At 43.6% G+C, this 22,855-nt stretch overlaps 1 protein-coding gene across 1 annotated transcript in view; it reads right to left on the reverse strand.

Moving 5' to 3' along the window:
• Nucleotides 1–22,855, reverse strand: part of LOC126184243 (neuronal PAS domain-containing protein 4A) — a 1,173,452-nt gene that overhangs the window by 23,882 nt on the left and 1,126,715 nt on the right. The window contains 3 exon segments of the mRNA XM_049926613.1: nucleotides 3,649–3,789; nucleotides 3,850–4,006; nucleotides 16,102–16,139. Of these exon segments, the coding sequence (XP_049782570.1) occupies nucleotides 3,649–3,789; nucleotides 3,850–4,006; nucleotides 16,102–16,139 (336 nt within the window).

A 22,855-nucleotide genomic window follows, 5' to 3' on the forward strand; every position in this document is an offset into this window, starting at 1 on the left:
TTGACCGTCCGGATCTGCCGAACGCTGTTGACAACCAGGGAGCACTTAGCCCTTGGGAGGTCAACTGAGGAGCTACTTGACTGGAAAGTAGCAGCCCCTGTCACGTAGCAGCTCCTGTCACAAAATCCGACAAAGACCGGGAGAGCGGTGTGCTGACCTCATTCCCCTCCATATACGCATCCAGTGACGCCTGTCGGGTGAGGGTGACGCGACGATCGGTCGGTACCGCTGGGGCTTTCGAAGCCTGTTCAAACGCGGACTGACTCTTTAGAGGTGTATATTTAACTGTGTAGGACGTCCAAGAAGTTCCGAGACTGGTTTTATTCTTGGCGTATGAGCGATGTGAACGCAGTATCTACGGTGGCAGCTTAAAATAACAACTGTACACGACATACGTGCACTTGACCACAAATTTGTGAGTAGGTAAGGTTAAGTAGTGGACGTGCGTCAACGTTGAGTCACAAGTGGCAGTGGAGCAAAATCTCTAAGTTAGGTGTTCAAGACATCACCCAGAATGTTTTGAAGAAGAGAAAAGTGTGTGCAAAGTTTATCCCGCACATCTCTACTCCACAACAAAAACAACAATGCGTGGACGCCCGTCGCGGCTTCATTGAAATGCAAACGCGGCCTTTTTTTATGTAAAAATTCGTCACGGGTGACGAGACCTGATGTTATCAACACGAATCTACCACAAAACGTCAAAATTCAGAAATTCACATGAAAGGTCAACTCTTTGACTATGTAACCGATATTCAAGACACTGTGACGCGCGGGTTAAACAACATCCCAAAGAAGGACTTTTCTGACAGTTTCAAATGGTTGTATGAACGTACTGTGTGTTGCAGTCAAGTGGCGAGAGACTAAGTAGAACGCCTGAAACAGTAAAGAAAAAAAAAAATAGAAAAAGTCTTAACTTTTCTCAACGTTTTATTAATCCAATCTCTACACTTTTTGGGCTGACGGGGTGATATATTTTCACTTTAATTATATTTAAGTTATGCCCTTGCTTCTTAGTTCCTGGTTAATGAAATGCATGATATGAGTGAATGTCTCAGAATATATCACTAAAACAAAGAAATATTGGGATTTAACGTCCCGTTGACGACAAGCTCATTAGAGACGGAGTACAAGCTCGGACTGCGCAAATAATTTATAGTGTTCTTTGCAAAGGAATTATCCCTGTACTTGCCTCGAGGGATTTTGAGGAACAGTAGAAAACCTAGATAGAACAGCCGGACGAGTATTTGAATATGCTACCCCAGTAGCTTGTCAGTGCATCATCTGGCCTGGTATTTTTTTTAAACGAAGACGAAACATTTTCGACTTTTATGAAGATATTTAAACCCTGTGAGACTGAATAGGAAGTTACGACAGCACGATGTATGACCATATCCTGAAGAAAAAAAAAATACTAGATCTGCTTTCGAGTTACGATCTTCAGCATTCAGCGCTCCTTTCTGTTTCTCGGATATTACGCATCATTAAAGCTAGAAGGGAAATGTGTCATAACTACTCGTTGATTTGCCTTGGCCATTCTCTCGCATAACCACACATGCAAAAATAGCTACAAGGATGTGAAGCGCCGCTTCTGTCCATGTTTTAGTATTTCCATCTTCTCTTTTCTGATTATTAATCTGACACATCCGTGTATTCTCCCCGCAGTTTTCAAATTGTATATTTATCTCTATAAACTCAATTAGATTTATTTTTCTCAGGCAGCTGCTGCTGTAAGCACTCGTATCTTGGTCTTCATCTAACACAGAAGTACAATTGTATGTCCCTAGGACTGTTTTGAATACTGCATCCTCGCATTTACTGTGTAAGGCTATGTTAATTCTGACATTCGATGAAAGGAAAACTGAGACAACAAGAAATCTTTTCATTCAAGGACATTGTAATGCTACTTAACATAGTCGAAAGAAACCTGTGTTGGTGCTGCAGACGTTCTCAACGCAGCTGAGTGATATTACTGTTTTATGGAGCTTCCGGGGTCAATGTTCATGGTGTAAACGAAAGAATAAATGTCTGATGTGTGAAAAATCAGTTGTGTTACCTTAAAATTTTGACCCCCTTTCAGAAACGTTTAGTTACACTTGCAGTAACTGCGAAAATATTCTTATCTAGTGTTTGGATCAGGCTGAAAATACAGGGGCAGGTAAACTGGCTATATGAGTGGACTGTGAAGGTTGGGGCGAAATAGGCAAAAGTTACGTTTTCGTTAAAAACAATGCTTTCTCTCATACAGCTGGCTTACTTACGAACTTTGTGTTAAACTATGTTCCGGCTGCATATCAAACCAAAATTCAACCAAAAATCCATGTACAACTATATACCGTACTTCATGCAGAATGGAAACTTCCAGTGGCACAAGAATTTAGTTGACAGCTTTGCCCATGAGTAAAAGCGGTAACAATAAAAGAGTCATTTACTGTATTAGTTTGTTGAATGACGTCTTTGGAATGGATAACAATGAGAAAAGTTCTAGATATAATCTATACCACATGACACACCAATATTTTTAATGTTTCAAAAGACACAACAGAAAAAGCTTTTAGAGGTCCACTCTCTGCAGAAGGCTTCGATAACGTTGGGAAAGCAACTCTCTTGACACCACTACCTCATTACGACTAATTTGTATACGAACAGAGTGAAGTAAAGCAAACTCGTATGACGTTGTTGGCTAATTGGGAGCAAGTTTCCTTTCTCAGTGCAAGTTGGCATCTTTCCATAGCGAAATGTAACTGTAGCGTTGCAAGTATAGCAGATTGAGACGGGTGAGTATGGAGCTTTAGTGTCTTGCTTGTGTTCCTGTTGAGGATGATAGAGAAGCTAGAGGGTGGAACCAGCCTCGGGAACATATACTACTCCTCTCAAATAGCTCCTGCTACGTAAGACACGCGATTAGCATTTTACGAGGACGGTGGTTCAAATTCAATCCTTGTCATTCCGGTTTAGGTTTTCCGTTGTTTCCAAAAAATGCTTGATCAAATGCTGACAAGATACACTGGAAAGAACAAAGCAGATTTCCTTCTCCTTTCTTCCCAGTCCAACTACATTCTACGTCGCCAATGACAACGTTGTCTAGTTTTTCTTTCATTCTTTCTTTGTGTTTGAGAAAATCGCCAAAGGGCCCACCGAAATTAGAGTTCACGTCCGCAAGTGTTCATCGAAGATAAGGGTATCGTCAGGAGTGCCTCACGGAAGTTTGATAGAACTGATGTTATTTTCTATATACATAAATGATCTGGCAGACAGTGTAAGCAGGAGCCTGCAGCTGTTAGCTGATGATGCTGTGCTGCATGGGAAGGTGTCGTCGTTGAGTGACTGTAGGACAATACAAGATGATTCAGTCAAACTTTCTAGTTGGAGTGATGAATAACAGCTAGCTCTAAACATAGAAAAATGTAAGTTAATCCAGATGAGTAGGAAAAAAAACCATAATGTTCGATAGCAGCTTTAGTAGTGGGCTGCTTGACACTGAAGATGGAACACCATCACCGTGTCAAACGCCGAATAAGGAGAACAGAGGTTAATAATTTAACCCGAGCTATTGGCGCAGACTGCGGTGATCAGGAACAGAGATCCACCACCACCCAGACTGTATAATGGCTAGCCGACAGAGCGAGTGGGACTGCGGAGGACGCTGACCTGGTGGCTGATGTCGGGCACCTTCTGCAGAGCCGTGTCGGACCAGGGCGGGCTGGGGTTCCACTGCTCCATGAGGTCCGCCGGGTCGGCGGCGGCCGCCTTGACGTGAGCGCGGGCACGCCCCGCCGCCGCCGCCAGCAGCGCCGCCCCCGCGCCACCCCCGCCGCCGCCCCCGCCGCCCCGATCCAGCTCGACGGCCACCTCCGGCGAGACGGGCTTCAGCAGGCGCGGCAGCTTCCGCCGGTGCACGTCGTCTGCGGGCGGCGGCTCGTGGTGGGCGTGTCGCGAGTAGTCCACGGGCACCGGGCTCTCCACTGCAACACGCGCGCACTTCACTATCACTGCTGCACGCCGCAACCTCATCCAACATGGACAACCTTGTTTCAGCGATTAGTAAAACTCCTACGTCCCATATCTGATGAATAATACGTACAGACCGAATCATAAATCACAAATGGGCAGATGTTAAACGAAATGTTTCGGTGCCAGGAAGACAGCTACTGTACCGAAATTATACAGCAAGAGGTTTTCAAAGACCCTAAGAATTTTTGTTAAAATACAAGGCGTGTTTTTTAACTACAGTTTTTATAATAAAAGAGCACAAATGCATTTTTCAAACCTAATTTTGTTATTACACGAGAGCCTATACCATAATATACTTTCCAACAAAATTTCAACCAGTATTAATGCATTTAGCGCACAACCATCTTCTGAATTTTAGTCTCATAAAACTCTGCTACCTGATTGGGCAGCCGTTTTCACGGCACCTTCGTTTTCATTTGGCTAACACGGAATTTTTTGGGGGAGGGGTGGGTGTGGGGGGTGGAGGAGAAGCGACACTAGATGAGGACTACCTGGAGGCTGATGAAGCTGTTCCCGCACATATGATGCGATTCAGTGTGTTGAGCAGTGTGTGGACCAGAGGTGTAACTACAGTCGTTGAGGACCCGCGGCAGGTAAGAGAAGTATTCAATAAGTAATGCAACACATTTTTTTAAAAAAAAGAGGGTTGGTTTTAGTCAGCATTCCAAACCATCAAATTATTTCCCAACCTTTTGCCTACAAAACCCCATTTCTCAACATAATCTCCGTTCAATGTCACAGCCTTACCCCACCTTACTGCGAGGGCACCTATGCCCACATGGTACCACTCTAGTGGTCGACGTCGGAGCCAACGTTTTCCTACATCAATAACCCTCCTATCACCCACGCACTGCTTCCCGCGGAGTGCATCCTTCACTGAGCCAAAGAGATGGAAGCTCTTTATGGTGTTCTGTTAGGCGGCGAGGAAAACAGTGGGCACACAACTCTGAGTATCCCAGCTGGTGGACGAGTGTGTCAGCACTACCAACAGATACATCCAGTTTTGAAGCAAGGTGATTGATTACGATCCGTCGATCGCCTTCAATGAGAGTATTCGCTGTATGCGGCCGGCAGGTTGGCGGGCGATCGGATATGTTTGCTCTATCTTGTTACGATGACGACAGACGCCTAACCCAACGACTCACCGTGCTTTTGTCCACTACCAGGTCTCCGTAGACATTATGGGAGCACTTATAAATATCTGAGATACTCTGGTTTTCTGCAAATAGAAACTAAATGCTCTCTGCTTGGAACGCACCTCCGTTACAGACACCATCTTGAAGGTTACCCATAGCGTCGCCAGCTACCGGAACTTCGTGAAACTATATGGGCTAACGCGGGAATATTCAAGAATGTCCCACAACAAATTCCTCATTTTTTCAACCTGAAGTTTTTCGAGAAAAATAAATTTGTTCCATCATTTCTTGAACGCCCCTCATACCTAAAGTGAGCTCCTCTACCTCTCCGTAGCGACTGCTCCCTTTCTCAACTCATTTAAACGTTGGCCTCATTGCGTCTCCCAGTCGTACACTTGCTCTCGCCCCCAAATAACCAGTCCATCGTTGCTCTAATCTGTTTGGGTCAGAATGTAAAAAAAAAAAAAGGAAAAAATGCGGAATTTGTTGAGAGACATTTTATAATATTCCCGCTTCAGCCCGTATTGTTTCATGAAGTTACGGTAGGTGGCGGCGCTATGCGAAACCTTCAAGATGGTGTCTCTAACGGAGGTGCGTTCCAAGCAGAGAGCTGTCATTCAGTTTTAGTTCTCATATTTCAGCAAAAAGATATATAATCTTAACTTTACCATCTCTAATATAACAGTACCTGGAACAATTATTTGTCTCCCTACAGCACTGTAAATTACACGATAATTCATTTTTTGGTGAACGTCAGCTTTGTCGAAACCGTTTTGACGACGGGCTTCCTACCAAAATTACCCTTCCGGATAGCCGTGCGCGTTAAAATGTCCGTGTCCGGGACGGGGAGGTGCCGTTGACCTGGTTCCAAATAACCCGACGCATTAACGACGAGGGCCGCTGTGCGGCTAGCCGGGAAGTGGTTCTTAGGCTGGTACCCACATCCCTGTGGTCCACTGATTCCATCACGGAGGACAGTTTGGAGACAGATGACCTCAGATGCTAAGTCTCTATTAACCTATAATTAGTAGACGCCTACCAGAGGTATTAGGAATTGACCAACTGATTCAAAATGTCTCTGAGCACTATGCGACTTAAACTTCTGAGGTCATCAGTCGCCTAGAACTTAGATCTAATTAAACCTAATTAACCTAAGGACATCACACACATCCATGCCCGAGGCAGGATTCGAACCTGCGACCGTAGCGGTCGCTCGGCTCCAGAATGGAGCGCCTAGAACCGCACGGCCACATCGGCCGGCACCAACTGATTCATTAAGCCACTCAGTAAATACATAAAACGAAATGATGCTAGCAACTAACATAACTGACTCATGAATCGCACACAAGTAGAATCTACGTACACTACTACGGAAGTTTCAATGACCTAACCTCGATCGCCGATGGCACTTCAGTTTACAGACAGACTGTACCAGCCCTGTTCCTTCCGTAAAGGGGAGTGCTTGTTTCCTATGGAGTGCTGCACAGGCGCAAGTCAGTCGTTTCGGGTATCTGTGAGCTATTAACACAGTCTGAAAGAACCGAAGTCTATTCTGATGCGACTGGTTCCGGAGCATAACTGTTGTCTATTGTGGACAATTGTGAACACACATCTATGCATCTATGTATAACATATCTTCTATTTTTCTACGTTCCCTTCCTTTTTTAATGTTTCCTTGATATCCCCTCCTTTCTTTCTCACTGGATACCCACCTGGCTCAGACGGGCATTGTCAAAAGTAAAAAATCCTTTCCTTTTCTGAGATTTCCATGCCTTTGTTTTGCGTTCATTGATAGAGATTAGTTGGGGGTCTCAGTATATGTTTCAGAACTAAAATTACGCGCTATCCCCTTCAGTGACGCGGCCTTCCAGCTAACAGCGTCATACACGCAATTTCCTTTTACCTTTTTCCCAACGCGAAGGTGTTTCTGATGCAGCTTCATTAAACTCAAGCGTTCTGGGACGACTGCACATGTCCATTTGGGATTTTACTTCTTAGATACGCATTCCACACGTCGATGTAGGAATTCTAGTTCAGAAATAGGGCAGGCATTCATTACACGAAAGTGGTTTATCCAAGAATATGAGTTTCCCAAGAGCTACTTTTCCTAGCACACAATGCAAATCGTAATGGTTTTCTTAGGCATAAATTTGATTAGATTATTTATCAACGTTATGTAGCATGCTTCTTTCGCTTTTCTGCTAGCGAGGTAAAGTTCATACACAGCTTGTTGAGCGCCTTGTATTGAAATTCTGCCACTGCTAAAGAATTATGTAAAGGGAATCTCTCTTTGCTTAGTTACAATAGTTTTGAAGATGAAAAAGTGGGAACTCAGTGCTGTCTCTATGAGTTAATATTTACTTTCGTTTCTGGTACCCTCTATTCGTCGACTAGGATATGCTGTTAATTTTGATCTTGCTGAGCGGTGCAGTATATTAATTTTAAAGTTGGCAGTGATGGTACACACCAGTAAGATACTCATAGCACAGTCACAACAAATAATGCCCTCAGAAAAACGACAAAAATAATCAAGCGTACACCGTCTACCCCGTGGGTAAAGCTCATTGTTCAACTGGTTCAAATGACTCTGAGCACTATGGGACTTAACTTCTGAGGTCATCAGTCCCCTAGAACTTAGAACTAATTAAACCTAACTAACCTAAGGACATCACACACATCCATGCCCGAGGCAGGATTCGAACCTGCGACCGTAGCGGTCGCGCGGTTCCAGACTGAAGCGCCTTTAACCGCGTGGCCACACTGGCCGGCAAAGCTCATTGTACCGTGTACGGTAAGGTGTAGTGAGGACTAGATTCACCTTTATTTCTGTTCCAAGGCGTGATCGATAATAGCATTTACGTCACTGCCTGCAGATCCACGAAACAAAATGCTAGAAGGAGAAGGCTATTTCAGTCTATTTAATTATGTATACTGTCGGCTGCTTCACAATGGTGAAGTCTCCTTTCGTTAGTTCAAAATTATTATACGTTACGCTAGTACAGGGTTTTACTGTGTATGGCGGATTGCCTGAATCTGTTCACGACTTCATTTCAAACCAATTACTGAGAATAAATGCAATGTGTGGTGTGAAACGACTTCTGGAGCCCAAATGAATATTAACATTAAATAAAACAAAAATTCATCATATCTCCATGTGACTTGTATACCAGAGATCGGTGCACATAATAAGAATTTTCTCGTAAATAAGATAATAATTTTTCAAACTTTAGTTTCTTTATTTCCCTCTTTTAACTTCACAATGATTTAAACAAAGTCGGCTTAATAATTAGTCTATTATGTATCTTTAATCAAATTTCTCAGTGTATTTCGTACAGTGAAGTTGCTTCTGTCCCTAATAAAGTCATGTTAAAATTAATGTCACGTATACGGATGGCTTATTGAAATAAAAGAATTTCACATTTTCAAATACATGTGATTCGTTGATCTCTGATTCTGAGAAAGGCGTAGGTGTCAGAAACTAATTTGTACAAATTATGTTCAGGAAGGTTTTAACTATTTATACGTCACATTAATTTAACTCAAGATCTGTCCGCCATAATCTTCCACTAAAGTTACTAAAAGCAGAGGAGCATTGATCATAAAACATTCTCCCACACGCTATTTGAAGATGCGTAAATACTTATAATGATTGACGGAAATTATTGTGAACGGTTATCTACGTTCTGAAACGAGCAGCCATCAACAGTGGCTTACACATTGTGCACAGCTAGTAAAAAAACGCTTATGAAATATTTTGCTTTCATTATAGATCATACATGGTCGTAGTTCCTGTTAAAAAATTAGCTTTCTGCGTAGAAAATTTATTTCGTATTAGAATTAATACTGCTTATGCGAAAAAGCGAGGTTGGAAATAATTCCATGTTTTCAATAAGTTGCCTGTTCATAAAACTTGGTGGAGAATTTAAGGATTTATTCCCTCAGTGGTTTCCACACCAGATTAAGGGAGTGTAGATATTCGTGACTCTTAGCGTCCTTAAAGTTTTACCATTAAAGTTACAGTATTAAGAAAATTATACGGTAAACGCTGTACTTCCATTTGGAACAAAATATATCCAGTGGTGTAACCAGAAAAAAAATTTAACGCAAAATTCTGATGAAATTTAATGAAATAATGAGTGTTGTTCTTTAAATTAATTTCTCCTTCATTACCGCGGTAATTGAAGTACTTATACGATGTCTGGAAGCTGAAAACTCGTGGCTGCTTTCACGAAGCACTGTGAAAGCTCTAGAAACAACGTAACGTATGATATATATAATATACTAATAAACGAAAAAGTCTTCGAAGTTCTACTAATATTTTTGCATTTTGGTATTAAACTCTGAGTTCCGGTTGCTCTTTGTGAATGAAGTGTAATTTGCTCAATATCACCTTCTGGCTGATTGAATTGGAACTGCTACAAAACTACGCATTTTTAGCTGTTAAGCAACATAAAATGAATGCACTGTAGTCATATCTTGGGTATTCAGACCCCTCGGAACGCTGACATTAACAGCCGCATAAAACACGATTTTCATAACAGCTAGGCTGAGAAAAAGCCTTCATTAGATTCATATCTCGTGCCCTGTGAGCATTCCAAGACTGCACCGGCCGGTACTGCAGGGTCAGAGCTCAGCGCGTTTCTGAATAATTTGAAGGCAGTCGCTAATGACCTGGATATCGCCCCCGCACCCATCTTCACGACACCCGGCTCGTTGCAGAGGGAGGAGACCGCGCACCACAAGAAAGCCAACTACCGCTAATCTACTTTCGGGATGGGAACCCTTGAAAGACGTTCCGTTCGTTAAATATATCTCAAACGCCATCAACGGCGATCTATCGTGGGCGGCCATATCGGTAACGTCGTCTGAACGGCAAATAAAAGAGCGTGTTTCGTGGAGCGTGTCCGCTAAAACCCAAGAGAGAGAGCAGGGGACGGCACCGCTTTGATGAGACGTTGCATCTCGCGTCGGTGTCAGCACACCGGTAATTACAAAGCCAAGCACGGCCTGATTTAAGGCACCGCTCACCTTTAAATATTACCGCCAGACTACGACAAACGAGAGAGCCGATCGTATTCGATGTCTTGATGGCTAAAATCAGAAACAAAGGCTAGAAATTGCTGCCGAAGGTTAATCCAGTGGGTGCTCACCGATCGATAATCGCCACAAGTTCCTACGTTTCATTCGTTTGTTCTTCACGTAGAATAAAGTAGGACACGTCCTAGGGACGAAAATCAGCTCGCAACTACTTTACTTCTGAAATGCTGATAGTGATTGTGGGAAACAGTATGGAGGGTACTACAATAGCTATTGTAAAGCCGGAATGAGGAGAGACTGCCAGAAAAAAATTATCTAACGGGTAGAACACGTCAAGTACCATCACCTGATTTCCCAGCAACTTCGCCAAGTGGAAGAGGGGTCAAAATAAGCAAACACGTGTCTCAGATTATCCGCAGCTACTCTACCGTTTCTCAGAAAACGAGGCTGAAAACTTTCGCCGTAATTTATATGCTTCTTAGCACTCAGTAAGCTGAACCGAAGCGGAGGCACAAAAGGTGGCGACGCAGCTTCGCACTTTTGCGCCCTGTGTTCGAAACCCCATTCTTTTTTATTTTATTTTATTTTATTTTATTTTGTTTATCTACCCATGTTCGCAGAGGGTTACTAGATAAATGTTTCATATCAAATTAGGGAATACAAGGGCGTAATAATAATTGTAAAATTACAACTAGGTTCCACAATGACTGTCACACATTTATTACGAGGGTTGGAACTTTTAATAGTGGCAACTATTTATTTACAGCTCGTTCAAAAGAGATACGTGTTTCAAAGTTTTACTGACCTTCAAATTATTCACCAGCATTGTACATAACCCGTTGCCAGCGATATGGAAGTCGTAGAATACTCTTAGCAGTGCCAGTTTTGTTGACAGCTCGAGCGGCGCGGACTTATTTCCCGACGAATTAGTAGCAGTTCTGAAGCGAATGCCGTGAAGTGTTTCCTTCAGTTTAGAAATCAAATTGAGCTTACGAGGGCTTAAGTCAGGGAGTGCAGTAGGTTCGAATCCCGCCTCGGGCATGGATGTGTGTGATGTCCTTAGGTTAGTTAGGTTTAAGTAGTTCTGAGTCTAGGGGACTGATGACCTCAGATGTTAAGTTCCATAGGGCTTAGAGCCATTTGAACCATTTTGCAGTAGGTGGTATAGCACTTAGCAGCCCCATCAGTCGAAAAAATCAGTAACAACTTGCACTGTACGTGCTTGAGCATTGTCCTGCAAAATGATGGTCAGGTCCTGCAGAAAGTGTCATCACTTCTGTCTCTAAGCTGGTCGTAGGTCGTGTTCAAAAAATGAACAGCAATGAATGATACAAGGAGACCATTAGACACGGTTGTCCAGAAACTTGATGACGAGTATGTCCGCCTTTACGTCCAGATACGGTCCAACATCGGACCACTGTCACATCTAAGTACCACACAAATCCGGATATTGAACGATTCGAACAACCGAAGAAGTGGAGATCCACAATGAGGGCCCTAAGGTGCTAATAAAGCTGTCTCACACGACTACACGGAATCTCCGTGACCGCCACAGTGATCACTCAACACCTGACTGTTCACTCCACTTATATACTCAAGCAGGCCTGGTAACAATACAACACGAACAATACTAACGCACTCCGGTGGTGGCCACTCCACCTGTCACAGAGAACTGCAACTTTAATCATTTAGATACCCGCCGACGGTGTCCACTTCTACGAAGTTACATTGACACCCGACCTTGTCTTACGGCATTTCAAATTTTTATCTGGCAATGAATGTCACGTGGACTAGATATTCACCGCTTATCTTGTAATCGGACAGTAACGGGTTCTTTGTCTTTGGTTATGAGCTTTTCATAAGTTTCACTACATTCTATCCTTAATTAAAAGGAAAAATTTTAAAAAAATGATTCCGGTTATGATGAGAGAAGGTCGGATAATACAAATTCGAAATCTGTCCAGAAATCAAATTTTCCACAGTGCCGAAATACAATGTGTGATCAAAAGTATCCAGACACCTTGCTGAAAATTACTTACAAATTCGTGGCGCCCTCCATCGGTAATGCTGAAATTCAGTATCGTGTTGGCCCACCCTTAACCTTGATGACAGCTTCCGCTCTCTCAGGCATACGTTCCATCAGGTGCGGGAAGGTTTCTTGGGAATGGGCAGCCCATTCTTCAATGAGTTCTGCACTGAGGAGAGGTATCGATGTCGGTCGGTGAGGCCTGGCACGAGGTAGCGTTCAGAAACATCCCAAAGGCGTTCTGTAGGATTCAGGTCAGGACTCTGTGCAGGCCAGTCCATTACAGGGATGCTACTGTCATGTAACCACTCTGCCACAGGCCGTGCATTACGAACATGTGCTCGATCGTTTTGAGAGATGCAGTCGCGATCCCCGAATTGCTCTTCAACAGTGGGAAGCAAGAAAGTGCTTAAAACATCAATGTAGGCCTGTACTGTGATAGTGCAACGCAAAACAAAATGAGGTGCAAGCCCCATCCATGAAAAACACGGCCACACCATAACACCACCGCCTCCGAATTTTACTGTTAGCACTACACACGCTGGCAGATGACGTCCACCCAGCATTCGCCATACCCACATCCTGCCATCGCATCGCCACATTGTGTACCGTGATTCGTCACTCCACAAACGTTTTTCCACTGTTCAATCGTCCAATGTTTACGATTCTTACACCAAGCGAGGCGTCGTTTGGCATTTACCGGCGTGATGTGTGACTTATAACCATGAAATCCAAGTTTTCTCACCTCACGCCTGGCTGTCATAGTACTTGCAGTGGATCCTGCAGCAGTTCGGATTTCCTATGTAATGGCTTGGATAGAGGTTTGCCTATTACACATTACGACCCTCTTCAACTGTCGGCGGTCTCTGTCAGTCATCGGAAACAGTGGACCTACGGATGTTTAGTAGTGTGGAAATCTTGTGTAGAGACGTACGACGCAAATGACACTTAATCACCTGACCACGTTGTAAGCTCGTGTGTTCCGCGTAGCGCCCCATTCTGCTCTTTCACGATGTGTAATGACTACTGAGGTCGCTATTATGGAGTACCTGGCAGTAGGTGGCAGGACAATGCACCTAATATGAAAAACTTAAGTTTTGGTGGGGTGTTCGGATACTTTTCATCACATAGTGTATAACAGCACTGCAGAAGAGTGTCTGCACGTGAGAGGTGTAGAAACGTGCAGGCCTGTATCCGGCTATAATTACGATAACGATTTCGAATAGCTTACATTGAAGTTTGTGAGGCTTCCTACAGTCGATTAATATTCTCATACTTATTTAGACACGATTCTGCGAGATGCAACGTTTGATTCTGATTGTAGATGATCGTCGACAATCCTCTCTCCCTCATTTTTCGAATCCCTCTCATTCAGCAATGACACTCCAGTGGCATTTTCTAGTTCACGTTGTAACTGATCATCTTTTGTATCCCCCATGTTTCGCTGTAGGGATGGTTACAGTTATGTTATTGGAACTTTACGTCTCAAGATTATGATTTAGTATCAGCCGACAACGAGTAGACTGGAAACGATGCAAAAACTTGGACAGATCAAAGATTGGATAGGTAGTCAGCGCAGTACTTTTCGAGGGAGCCAGTCTGGGCATTCTCCTTGAAAGAAACGAAAGAAAAACTAAAATGGATGATCGGACAGGGATTTGAACCTCGTTTCTGCCAAATGGGAGACCATTGCTTTAAACTCTGGTCATATCGTTCTGTAGAAACCACTGAGAACAAGAGGCTCGGAATGACCAGTACTGGTGTTACGTTGATTCTCATCGCTCCCTCACACACTGCGCAACACAGAACACATTGTCTACTAGGACGTGTTTAACTACGATTCCCTGTGTATGACTTTCACAAACTGATCCTATCACAGACGACACAGACTTTTACGTCACAACAGTAGTAAAGTTGGACCCTTGGTGAGACTAGTATATTCTTCTAGTGAATATATTGAAAAGAAACCTAACAACTGCTTTACTATGTGTTCTAGCAAATGTTTTCAGGTGACTGCGTTTGCTTCTGTTCATGTTTCTAAGGACACTTCCAGGATAAACCTTGTGTTATTGATGGGACAGCAATATCTCTTCATGGCCAAGCGGTAAATATTACACAGGAAACAAATTTCTATGCCTCCGTTTCCATAGGTTTTTACATAAAAATCTTATATGTGCATTTAAATTCTATCCTTCATTCATTGTTGATGTTATTAGTGGTGGTGCCAATGGTAGTGTTACTTCAGTTGAGATATATGACTGTGCATATAACTGACGCACCTATAATGAAGCTACCATATACTAATTAGGTAATACTACAAAACAGTCTTAGAAGTGGTGATTTATTAATTATAAATGAGTATTTCTTTTCGATATTTGAACCAGGGTGCGTATGATCTATAAACAGTGGGAGAGGATAAGACTGCGAGATGAGTGGGAAGTTCTCAGCGAAAACAGTAAAGTTTTCTGAGCTATTAGTACACTAGAGAAAACAATCTGTAGTTTATGAAGCTACAATTTCCTTGGCCTGAGCATTTCACACATGTAAATAGCAGTTTGTATAATTGTGGCCAGGTTGCTTCATCAAGCTCTGTGAGCAGTTGCTTACGGTATCCATTCCTTGGGAAGATAGTTTCCTTTTCAGTTCGCTGCTTTTGCAACGTTGTTCCAGACAACACAGGAGGTGAGTCCTACTTTTTTAAATTGCTTTTGTAATCCCATAGCACTCTGGAATTCGTCCTATCAAGATTTTGGACCTTTTTTTATTACTGTCAGCAACTGTATGCGTTCTGGTCACTTATCTTAGCACTTCTTTTATTTCTCAGTACGTCGAATCGCTCTCTTTTTCATTCTTCGACACTTCCACGTATCAAAATATGTCAGTTGGTCCAGTTAAGCCTTTCTCCGGGCCAAACTTTTTTTTTACCATACAGAAGAAAACTCCATACGCGAAATATATTATAAAACGTTTGAAGCTACTGTGGCCACTTCTTGACGTGTTGACTGTTGACGCTCCTCTTTGGATCATCAGTAGACCACTATTTAGAGTGGTTTTTTTTTCGGCAGCGCCTGTGGTTATCGTTCTCGAATATTCGTCTTCCATTGCAGGTGATGCACCAGCAGTGGAGGATGAATCGTCGTCATTCCTAGCCACTCGTGATGGCGAAACGTCAGGAAGACCGCTAAACGGTCGTCGGCAGAAGATCCAAAGACGAGCGTCAACAGGCAAGACGTACCAGTTGCTTACAATGGTAACTGTCCATCTATGAAAATTGACACTACTTTCTCAAATAAACCACACATTTTAGTTCGACACTATGAGTGTCAACTCCGTGTTGTAAACGATGGAAAAAGGATTTTGGGCCACTTTAGCATCCTTCTGCTCCGGTAATGGTAAGAGCCTCAAGAAGTGTCAACCATTATTTGTCTGGCACCTGATACAGCCTATATTACAATTTTGTTCTGACAATGTTTGCTGAAGCGCGTACTACAGTAGCATGTCCACACTCGGCAACGAGTGAGGAAAGGATGTTTATTGAACCTCACGCAGTTAGTGACCTGCATATAGCGTCCAGGGAAGAAACTGAACGGACGAGCAAAATAATATTCGGTACGATTAAACGCCAAGGAGAAAAGAAATGAACAGAAGTAGAGAAGGGAGCGAGTGGAGCAGGAGGTTCTGAGTTTAACGTGCTTTCAACAATGAAATCAGCATAGTTAGGCCACGTAGTTGGAGGATGCATGAGGATACGTGTGTGGTGCGCAGCACGCTGGCTCACCCCTGGTATCGGCGGACAAGTGGTGGTGGTGGTGATGGTGGTGGTGATGGTGGTGCAGGTAGGCGGCGTGCGGATGCGGCGGCGCCACCCCTGCCTCGTGCTGCTGCGGCGGCGGCTGGTGCTGCACTGGCTGCTGGTACGGCGACACCACCTGCGTAAGCACACCCTCCTCACCATAGCATTCTCCATCTGCATAAGCACTATCTCCTCACCAAGCTAAGCTTCGCAAGCGGAGCCTACCCACAACTTTGGCAACCACGGCACCTCTATCAGGGTCTCCCCATCTACATAAGAGCTCCCTCATCACCACGGGCCATTGTCACAGTGCAAGTGCAGCTTTGTCATCAAAAGATACACCACCTGTTCGAGCACATCATCCTCACCACGAGACACTCCACTCTGCCCTCCGTCTAGGTTTCTAGTGCCCACATAATGTGCCAGTATTCACTTGGCTGTCCGTTAGCTACTTCTCAACCACACCAGACACAAGCGGCCAAAAGTGGAAAGGAGGAAAAGTGAGCAAAAGGAAAGAGGAGCAATCACTGTAAATGACTGTCAACATTTATTGATAAATCGTAATTGTGCTGTCTCTCTAGAGAAGCAGAGTTCCTTGCTTTGAAGGCGTACGCGATCCAGAGCTAAAACCACGGAATTTTGGAACGCCTTGAAGTAGGTTCAACAGAGACTGCAGTCTGAGAAGCGTAGAATGTAACATAAAACTTATTTTCAAGTGTTTGACAACTGTTCTTAGATAAAGGATATTTTCGTCATAGGCAGCACCAAGAATTACCGACATTAATCAGTTTACAAAAGGGGCGACATCACGCTTTACATGGACGATGAAATCCTACGAACCCTGGTAGACTTTCATTTGTAAAGGTTACAACTACATCAAGAATTGTAGTATCTCGACAGACCGCGTTCCAGGGGCTCAGAGCCTTGGTCTGGATACCTGACGTTAAGAAGTACAGCTGCAGGCTTGTTTAATCTAAAGTGTTCTTCACAGGAGGATTCCACTTCAGTTTCCAGAATGATTAGAGGAAGTCGGTGTAGCCACAGGACCATGATATGAAGAAACCAGAGTAGTGATGGTTGGATCCCTAAGTTGGGTGGCCGGTTGTGGTGGCCGAGCTGTTCTAGGCGCTACAATCTGGAACCGCGCGACCGCTACGGTCGCAGGTTGGAATCCTGCCTCGGGCATGGCTGTGCGTGATGTCTTTAGGTTAGTTAGGTTTGAGTAGTTCTAAGTTCTAGGGAACTGATGACCTCAGAAGTTAAGTCCCATAGTGCTCAGAGCCATTTGAACAATTTTTTTGAGTCGGGTGGCATGAATTTTTATTACTTATGGTGTTCCACATCTTTGGTGTAGGTCACTGGACTGCTGTTAACAGCTGTATGCGTCTTCCAGAGATGCAGTCAGTGAGAACTTCTTCTTCTTCTTCTTCATGGACGATAATACACTGTCGAGTCACATTAATGTGACCACCTGTCAAAAGCCTGAATAATCACCTTTCGCAGCGCGGACGGTTGCTCGACGTGCAGGAAGAGAGTCAATTATGTTCTGGAAGGTACCGGCAGGGATGTCGAACCATGCCAACTCCATTGTCGAAGCCAGTTGCGCTAGATGTCTCGGCTGAAGATCCGTGGCGCATACTGCCCAATAGAGGTGGTCTCACAGATTCTCGATTGAGATTAGATCTGGAGAGTTTGATGGCCAAGGCGGTACAGTAAACTCATTCTGTTACTGCATTGTCGTGGTGGTGGACGCCATAGTGCCGAGGAATAACAAACTGCAAGCAGGGCTGAACATGGTCCCCAAGGGTAGATGCTCATTTGTGTTGAACCATTGTGCCTCTCAGAATGACGAGATCATCCACAAAATGCCACGGAAACATTCTCCAGACCATAACGCTCTCTCCTCCGGCCTGGAAACTTGCGACGATTGTTGCAGAGTGTTTGCTTTCAGACGTCTCACACCGTGCATGGCGACGGTCATCAGCCCGATGCCTGTTGCCGCTCCAATTGCAGTATGGGCTTGCAAATTCCAGCATTCGTCGCCGATTAACAACAGTCAGCACGGGTGCATGAATCAGGCGCCTGTTGTGGTGGCCCATATGCAGCAATGTTGGGTGAAAGGTAGTTGAGAACACACTGTTTGTAGCTCCTTGGTTGGTCTGGGCGGTCAGTTGCTCAACAGTTGCAAGTCTGTTCGTCAGTACCCATCTCCACAGCCGTCGTTCACCCTTGTCATCTATGGTCTGTGGTGCATCATGGTTGTTTCGGCGCCCGTTTTGGATAGCTTCATTTTGAAACGCGCTTTATACTTTAATGACGGCGGCAGGCAAACAGCTCACAGACTTAGCCGGTTCGGAAATGGTTGTAGCCTTCGTCCGAAAGTCAATGATCATGCCCTTGTGGACGTCAGATAAATCATTCTGTTTCCGCATTATGACAACGACAGCACTGTCTTCCGCGTTCCTCCGACAAGGTTTGTATAACACCCCCCCCCCTCCCCTCCTCCCTGCTAGCGCTGCCACCTGACGTCTGTGAGTGGTTATTGCACGTTGATGTCGAACATAGATGGTGGTCACATTAATGTGACTGGTCCGTGTATCTCTCCGCTTTCAGTGGTTCTCGTGGTTAATTTTTTGTATACATTATGACATCCATCGTATGGTCTGCCGAGAGACAGATATAAATTTTAATTCCATGGAATGTGCTCTCTGCATCTTCGAGCGATCATCTGCAGTATTTCGGACATCACCAATGACGATTCTCCACTTCCTCACAACCACGTTAACAGTGTCACTGTCAAATGAACTATATTGTGCAGAACGTGTAATATCGGTTTCTGAGTTTTTCGAATTGCATATTTTGGGCATTGTTGCGTGCTAAATGTTTTGTGATGCAGCCTTATCTTGTTCAGTAAAACCTTCTACAATGATTTTCAGGAAATTTTCTCACTAAACTTCTTGACAGTTCTATGTCGTTCTTTTAGGAATAGTTTGTTTACATGATTTTCAGGAAATTTGCTCACTAAACTTCTTGACAGTGTTATGTCGTTGTTTTAGGAATAGTTTGTTCAAATATGTTATAGATGTCAGGGAGCCAGAAGTAGGCTACCATAAGATGCACGTGGCGTGTGACCCGTACATGACTTCACTGTGCTGCTCGGGATGTAAATCATTTCTAAATCTTGTCGTTGTGAAGGAGGAATGGTTCATCTACTATATGACTCTCATAAACTCTCCCCGATGACTTGGTGTAACAGCGCTGTTATGATACTGTCAGAAGGACTGATAGCAAGTGACACATGCTACTGCAGATAGCTCTTCTCGTTACGCACTTTAATCGGGGATATCGATTTTAAACCACAGACAGCAGAATTGCAAGGAAGAGTAGGGTTTATGCAAGAGCATGATCTATATCAACAGCCTTTCTTCCACAAGTCTTGTTTCAGCATACCAAATTAAGTACATATTCAGTGAAGGGAAAAAGGAGAAACTCCTAGAATCGAAGATCTGGAATAGTTATCCTTACTCCACGTTCGATCTTAATGTAGCATTCCTCTATGTTTGATGTTAATGTTATGCTAACATTACGACACTTATTGGCCTCTCCTGAAATGAAATAGCTTAACTCTAGTACGACCAACGATCTAGTAAATTAATTTACTTAAGCGTAGTTTAAATCTGATATAGTTCATGTTGGGCAAAGTTATAGGACAAGTGATCTGCTATGGCTTACTACACTCCTATCTCTAATGATTCAATTGAGCTCTTGCGAATGCACATGCAATAACGAGAGATTGTGAAACCAGGTGCCGACACGTTATCTACTCCATTCGAATAGCACCAACAGCACTGCTAGCTTAACGTTAGTATCTTATGCTCATACTCCATGAAACACTTCTATCACTATCAGTATAGTAACAGGCTACATCTTGGTCGTTAACTGTCACCTTGAAGTGGTTTTCGACCTCTGTCCCGCAGATTGGTACCAATTAACAATACATCAGAGATGTTTCGACGATAGAAACAGTACCCAGTTATCGATGGCTTCCGTAGATACAAGGGCCCCATTTGATTGCTTCTGTCAGCAAAACAAGTATATGATTTGATACCACCAACCTGGGACCCTTTTCTCAGGATAATACCCAGTCAGTGACTCGAAATGGCGAGGATCTTGTGTGATACTGTTCGAGAGACTGAAAACAGAGGTTTTTCACAAACTTTTCTGTGGTTATGAAAACGCTCAGTCTACTACAGTATATTTATCTCCATAGTGAGCAGAATTCCGACGCTGTTTTTACTAAGGATTTTTCTGGCGCTTATCTAACAAACGAAGCAATAGCTGAAATGTGAGTTACTGCAGCTCGGAGATACGCACAGAAGATTCCTTACAAGAGAAAACAGTGTGTTTTAGATCCCCGTCCATCATGATCAATGTGCTGTAGGAAAAAATGTGGCAGAGTGTGAAACACATCTTAAAATCAGCTAGTCTAATAACACGCGTGGCGAAATTTGGCTAGAAGTAGACAATGACAGCAGTGAGATAGTTGGGACTCACCTACCTAAGTGCTTACTGAAGATGGACGGGAGGTGGGTTATTCGTAACATTAAGCGATACACTTAAATTCACACAGGTTGGACTGAGTCAGCATGTGAAATATTTAAACCAAGATTTAACATCTACATGTACTGTATCTGACGGGTACTACATAATATAAGGGGTGATAAAAATGTTCCCGTTGGAAGGCTGTACAGTTCAGAATCAATATGCCAGTCAGGCAAAATCACAGAGAGCATTGAGGCAATTGCCCCGCCTACGCACCGGCTTGAAGATGTTCGCTTGGTAAAACACCCTGTCCTGCTGCGTGATGAACTCCGTTGTAAACAAATTTACCCGTAACAGATACTTCTGATAAATCGCAACACTAAACTGTGTGTATGTTAATTGGCGGCAAACAATCCTGGCTTTTTTTAATGGCATTCGTATAGAGACTGCGAACAGCGATTGTGAATTAGCTGTAGCAACAAGCTCACTAAGCTACAAGGAAAGACATAAACAAGCAGAAACTTCACCATGCTCAGTAAATTTTATGAGCAGTAGACTGCCTCACTTCTCGGACAAGAATAAGAGTTCCTCAATTAAGACAATTAACATGTAGAGGTCTCTGGACCAATTTCTAGCGAATAGCCGCTGAACGTCTACAAAAATACGTACCTTGCAGAATACTTAAAGGTAGTAGAGATTTCTTCTACTATACAAACCATACCGGAAAGTTTCATAAGAAACAGCGTTGCTGCGCAATACGTGCAAAACGAATCATTGAAGTGTAGATAGGCTCGAATCGTAATTGCGTATCAGACAATGAACGCACAAAACGTTCCATAACTACAGTAGTAAAATTCTATCGTAGGACCACTCTCAAAAATCTCCCTTGTGCTCGCTTGTTAAAAATATCAAAGACGAGAAAATAAGTTGTTTTCTGAATGAACTAGTGCTCCCTCTAAATGATTTAGCTTTTGTTAATGTGTTAACAGTTATTCTCATTTATGTGACTCCAGATGCTCCTCTGTCTTGTCGGTACTGTTACTTCATAAATTCGGAGCTCCGTCAGTTTCCAGGGACCTCGTCGACGCCTGGACGTTAAACCTTAATCTTGTTATGTCCATGTCTAGCACCTTGGCCTGTTATGAGTGCAGTTTACTGCCTGGCTGTACAGCTGAAAGGCGGGAAGAAAGAGAATGAGAGAGACGGAGAGAGGAGGGGGGAGAGAGGAAGGACAGAGAGAGACAGAGACAGAGAAAGAAAGAAAGAGCAGCTGACCTCCGCGCACCGCATGGAAGAGGCGGATGGAGACATTCCTGGAAATATAATGAGGCTCAACAGGTCAGACTGTGCTTCATTTCATAATTAAATGGGTGAAATTTAATTTGGTTACATGCGGCTGGTATCGCTAGGCGAAACGTTTCGGCCGGCGACCACTTTTGACTAACTGCACTCGTTGCCCTTGGATCGAGCGCCAGAATCTTTGGCAAGCAACACGTATTCCACTTCAACAGTACTCGTGTTGATCGTCGTGAACGCTGTCTCTGCCTGTGATTTAGAATGAAAGACCGACAACAGAGAAAATTTTACCCTAGGGTCTCGCCAACGGCTCAAAACGAATTAATCAAGCAGCCTCCTTAGCAGTCTCGTTGCACGCCCTTGTGTGACGCCTCTAGTGTCCGTTGCTAGCCATTTAGAATCCTGGCAACGGAAAAATTTACACTACAAGCATTTGTCTGACAATGGGATATAATATAATGGCGTGAACTTCCTGAACACCAAACAATTTATCGATGTCTTGAGGTACATTTCAAACCACTCCACGTTGTTTCATGTACTGTGGGGATGCAATAGTGTTGATGGTGATCCATTCCTCGGATGGGACCGGGAGTTCCACCATTACCTTTGCTTTTATTATCATCAACAACATTACATTCTGCGGAGGATCATCACATTCACGTGTAAGAAAAGTTATATTTAGGACGCTACCCTTACATTTCAATCGAATACGCTCCCAAATTTTGTAAAAGAATTTCTAATATATGATTTATTGCTCGTCGGATACTAGCCTCAAGCAGTCCCCACAACACAACCAACTAAGGCTGCTTGCCGTGTAGGGCCATGAATACGGTCCAAGTCCGCCGATCTACGATCGCCACTATGCTGGAAGCGATTACCGTTGTTCAGAGTCTTATTTGTACTCATTGTTACCCGCTCATCTACGGTCACTGTTACTTTCACATGCCTCGTACCCATGTACGGATTTTATCCCAAATTTTACAGGCTGTTTTACGTACGATCCCACCGATCCTC

This window comes from Schistocerca cancellata, chromosome 4 (assembly GCF_023864275.1).
Source record: "Schistocerca cancellata isolate TAMUIC-IGC-003103 chromosome 4, iqSchCanc2.1, whole genome shotgun sequence".
Taxonomy (NCBI): Eukaryota; Metazoa; Arthropoda; class Insecta; order Orthoptera; family Acrididae; genus Schistocerca; species Schistocerca cancellata.